Source organism: Myotis brandtii, unplaced genomic scaffold, assembly GCF_000412655.1.
Source record: "Myotis brandtii unplaced genomic scaffold, ASM41265v1 scaffold1279, whole genome shotgun sequence".
In the NCBI taxonomy this organism is placed as follows: Eukaryota; Metazoa; Chordata; class Mammalia; order Chiroptera; family Vespertilionidae; genus Myotis; species Myotis brandtii.
The window spans coordinates 293499-297907 of NW_005354503.1; the positions used below are offsets into that span (position 1 = coordinate 293499).

Below are 4409 nucleotides of genomic sequence, written 5' to 3' on the forward strand. Positions count from 1 at the left end.
GGCCGCCTGCCTCCCGGGCCAGGTTGGAGCCAGGCTCCAGAGCCAAGGCACCTTCGAGCCCAATCAGGGTCACCACCGAACCTAAGCGAGGGGGCCCAGGAAGGCCCAGGGAGGGTGTCGGGCTCTGGAGGAAGCCTCGCAGACGCGAGCTGGCACCCGGTTCGCCATGGGGGAGGTGGAGATCTCGGCCCGGGCCTACGGGAAGATGTGCCTGCACGCCGCCCGGTACCCGCACGCCGCGGTCAACGGGTTACTGTTGGCGCCGGCGCCGCAGTCGGGAGCGTGCCTGTGCCTCACCGACTGTGTGCCGCTGTTCCACAGCCACCTGGCCCTGTCCGTCATGCTGGAGGTCGCCCTCCACCAGGTGCGGCTGCTGGGCGCGCACCACCCACCGTGAACCCCCTAACTCCCCCAGCCCCAGCCTGCCCCGGCCTCTAGCAGCGTGAACACCCGCAGGCCGCCGACTGATGGCCCCTTTCCCATGGCAGGTAGATGTGTGGGGCGCGCAGGCCGGCCTGGTCCTGGCTGGGTACTACCATGCCAATGCGGCTGTCGGTGACCAAAGGTGAGTCGGTGGCCGGAGGCGGAAGGCTAAGGGTTAGGGGGTGGGGGTGGCGTCGAGAGAATTCCTCTGGGTCATTCCTTCCATCTTTCCTTAATCAAACGCTCAGGAGCAGGGACTGTACACCAGGCACGAGGTTGGGTGCTGGAGCGAGGAAACAGAAATGTAAAGACGCTCTGGAGGAGCGGCGGTGGGGTGGGCAGGATGACTGTGTGTAAGAAAAGGCTGACACTTGTTTTAACCGGGGTGCCCCTCCCCCAACTGCTAAAAGAACACAGGAAGCCCAGCAAGCAACTTAAAACCACAAAATGTCTTTTCTATAAGTAGAAAAAATTATCTACTTATATGTTAATGATATATCTGGATCAAAGTATACATATGTTTGTAATGTACTTTTCTCTCATTTAATAAATAGCTGACATCTTTCCATCTCTACACCAAGGTCTACCTAAGCTAAGGCTATGTAATATGAATAAGGATGTACCATAATTTATTGAATGCCTATACTAAATATTGAGGTTGTTCTGATTTTTTATTATATTGCCCTACAGTAATTTCTTTATAAGTGGACTATCTGGGTCAGCATATGTACAGCGTACAGTTTAAATTTGGATGGTTATGCCAGCTTACCCCCAAGACCACCTTTGATTTCCACTCTCACCAGCAGTGTCTGAGCACCTGTTTCCCACAGCACTCAAGCATCAAGCAGTCCTGCATGAAGCATCAAGCAGACCTGAACCCCCCAGGTTAACTACAGGGAAAGGCAATCACTGCATCCATGTCTGTGAGATCTGGAAAGCACAGCTCAGATGGACAGGGTCTCTCCAGTCGGCTCCTCACTCCTCTGATCTTCCCTCTACACAGCCCTGGGCCCCTAGCCTTGAAAATCGCTGGGCGGATTGCAGAATTCTTCCCTGATGCGGTACTTATTATGGTGAGGCTTGGGTTTGGAGAAGGCGGGTGGAAAGAAAGTAGGAAGGCGGATCCTTGAAGCTCTCACCTGCCCTTCCTTATCTACACAGTTGGATAATCAGAAACTGGTGTCTCAGCCTCATGTGCCCCCAGTCATCGTTCTGGAGAACCATGGTCTCCGCTGGGTCCCCAAGGACAAGAACTTGTGAGTGCCCCACTCCCTCTACTTCTTGGAAATCCAGTGCCGGGGCCTCTGTCCTTGGTCCTGTTCCAAGGGTCATTCTCTAGACCAGTGGTTGCCAACCGGTGGTCCTTGAGGTCCGAAAGGTTGGTGACCGCTGCTTTAGACCTAACCTCTGTTATGTCTGGCCCCACTGCCTGCTGAGTTTGACCTCCGTGAGGGTTATTATTTCAGAGTGATGTGGAGGGACTGGGAGGAGTCACGACAGATGGTGGGAGCACTACTGGAGAGCCGGGCCCAGCAGCACCTTGTGGACTTTGACTGCCACCTTGATGACATCCGGCAGGACTGGACCAACCAGCAGCTCAACACCAAAATCACTCAGTGGGTTGGTCCCACCAATGGAAATGCCTGAGCCAGGGCCATGGGGTGTGTGTGTCAGGATCCAATAAAGAGACTTGAGCTAGTGGATACCATTATGACTATATTTATTGTGCCAAAGAGGCAAGTGAGGGAGAAACCTCAAATGGCAGAAGGTGGCACAGTCTGAAGTTCCCTGTCAAAGACAGGAAGGTCTCTGCTGGACGCACTACAGTATAAGAGGAAGCTCTCAATAGATCATTCCCTTTGTTTCTCCCCTGGGCTTCTTGAGCTTCTCAAAGTTCTTCAGGATGATATCATATAACACAGCCTATAGGACCAGGGAGGAGTGGGGATCAGCCATAAGTTCCCAGTGGCTCTGTGCCTCATTTCTAACCTTGTAGAGACACAGAGCTTTGTCACCCTTCACCCCCAGTTTGCAGAGTCGGGGGATGGGTGGCCTGGGAAAGCTGCCCCTCCCCACCCCTGCCCCACCCTCTCCTCCTCACATAAGCGTTTCGGATCTCCATGACCATTAGCCGGATGTCCCGGTACTCTGCTTCATCCAGCTCATGCACCAGTTGCCTGTAATCACCCTGTGGGAGACCTGGGTCAGGGCTGACTTCAAATGCGTCCTCCCCTTCATACATCCCACCTGGGTCTCACCTACCACATGGGGCTGCTTGGCTGCTTTGGCCACGGCGTCTCCCCGTTCAGAGAAATACCTGTGGGAAATAGAAGGGTGTGGAGTGGGACCAAGCCTCTATCCAAGCCAAAGGCAGAGAGTGTAATGGGTGCAATTGGGCAGACACTCACTTGGCGATTTGAGTGTGGAATCCCTCCAGCTTGGTGTGAAGGGCGGTCATCAGCTCAAACACTTTCTCCTGGGGAAAGAATTCAAGGAGGAAAGTGGAAAACAGCATGGACTAGAGAGGTAAGGAGGGCAGAGGAATGAGGCAGTGCTCTAACCTGGACAGCCACTCCAAAATTGTTTCCATCCTCAATCCGAGGTATCTGCAGCTGCAACCAGGTGGTGACCTGGGAGGAGGGAATAGCATCAAAGCCACATCAACCCCTCAACCCAATTCCCAACTTCCTGTCCTTCCTTGCTTGCTTCCTGCCATACCTCCACCTGGGTGGAGGTATCCCAAGACCATCCTGAGCCCCAGGGCCTAAACTTCTGACTTTGTGGCTATGCCCTCTCCTGCTAAGACCTGGCAGGTGCCATGCCCTAAATGGCAGGGGCCAAGGAAGACAAGGGCTTGACCTAAGGCCTAGAGGTGGAAGTGAAGTAGGAGGGCTCACCAGGTTAAGCTGCTCAATGACATCCTTGATCTCAGGCTTTAGGCGCTGCAGAAGGGTCAGGATCTTCTCGTTGCAGTTCACTGGGCCACAGGGAGGACCTAGAGAGTGGGCAATAGGTCAGTCACACAGCTGGGACTGAGTGAGGGGTGGGGAAGTGGAATCCTTTAGGAGGAGCTCCTGGGAGATAAGACCCTTCCCACCATAGTGGTACCTTTGTCTTCATCGTCTTTCTTCTTTTCATCCTTGTCTTCCTTCTGCAGGGAAAGAATGGCTCTTGGGAGTCAGGTGTAAGGCTACTTCCCCCCATCGTTGGGTCCCTCCTCCCAGCTCTTCCTGGCTTGCCTCCTGCTGTTTCTTCCGCTCTTCCTTCTCTTTCTCCTTCACTGGGTCAGGCACTGGAATGTCCAATGGGGCCTTCAGATTGCTCAGGTTGGCTTCATTGAGAGCTGGCTCCTGGCACAGGGTAGGAGGGAGGCTGGAGGCAAGGGCATCCTCGTGGCCCCTAGAGTCTCCCCCTTGGCCCCTACTCTTTATAAAGCTCCCTGCTCAGCCCCAGTACCTTTAAAAATGCATCCAACTCAGAAATCTTCTTGGGGAAATAGCTCCCAAGCAGGTTCTCTGTCTGTGAATGAGGTGGAGGTGGGAGAAGTTGGGGGGGAGGGGGTCAGAATCAAATGTCCTTCCTAGGCAGTAAGGAAGGGCTAAGCAGTGGGAATTGAGTAGGGATGGGGTGCTGATGGGGCAGGTCTTACCTTGGTACACAGGTCTTCACGGAACACATCTACCTGTGGGACACAGGCAGCCTTTCAGACACCTGGCTTTATGGCCAGTTCATCTGAGTACTGTTCCCTTAGGGTTGTGTAGGGCCTGGCCTGGGGAAGGGTGGAGTGGGGCCCCTTGGGGCTGGGTTTTGGGGATGAGAACCTTCCTGGCGGCGAAGGGCGAGTGGTCAAGTGAGAACAGATCCCTCGGGGCTCCTGGGCTGTGTAAGGAGAGGGGTGAGAGCCTGCTGCGCCCGGGGCAGGGGCGCAATGCCCTGTGTGGTGGGCCCCGGGCCCTCCCCGTGGAAAAGGGGCCCCGCACCACGCC

General features: G+C 54.9%; 2 protein-coding genes across 2 annotated transcripts in view; one reads left to right on the forward strand and one right to left on the reverse strand.

Moving 5' to 3' along the window:
* The first annotated feature begins 6 nt into the window (after positions 1-6).
* On the forward strand, positions 7-2124 carry EMC9 (ER membrane protein complex subunit 9). Its single transcript, XM_005859593.2, has 5 exons — positions 7-364; positions 489-565; positions 1427-1496; positions 1585-1679; positions 1890-2124. Exons 1-5 carry the CDS (start codon positions 167-169, stop codon positions 2068-2070), a joined length of 621 nt encoding a protein of 206 aa, XP_005859655.1. The 5' UTR covers positions 7-166; the 3' UTR covers positions 2071-2124.
* A 2-nt stretch (positions 2125-2126) lies between these two features.
* PSME1 (proteasome activator subunit 1) overlaps positions 2127-4409 on the reverse strand; it is a 3071-nt gene continuing 788 nt past the window's right edge. The window contains exons 2-11 of the mRNA XM_005859615.1: positions 4073-4105; positions 3880-3942; positions 3663-3773; positions 3532-3574; positions 3321-3418; positions 2985-3053; positions 2832-2899; positions 2686-2740; positions 2525-2611; positions 2127-2346 (exon numbers count right to left, since the gene is read on the reverse strand). Coding sequence (XP_005859677.1) covers positions 2266-2346; positions 2525-2611; positions 2686-2740; positions 2832-2899; positions 2985-3053; positions 3321-3418; positions 3532-3574; positions 3663-3773; positions 3880-3942; positions 4073-4105 — 708 coding nt within the window. The 3' untranslated portion in view covers positions 2127-2265. The remainder of the gene's footprint in view (positions 2347-2524; positions 2612-2685; positions 2741-2831; positions 2900-2984; positions 3054-3320; positions 3419-3531; positions 3575-3662; positions 3774-3879; positions 3943-4072; positions 4106-4409) is intronic.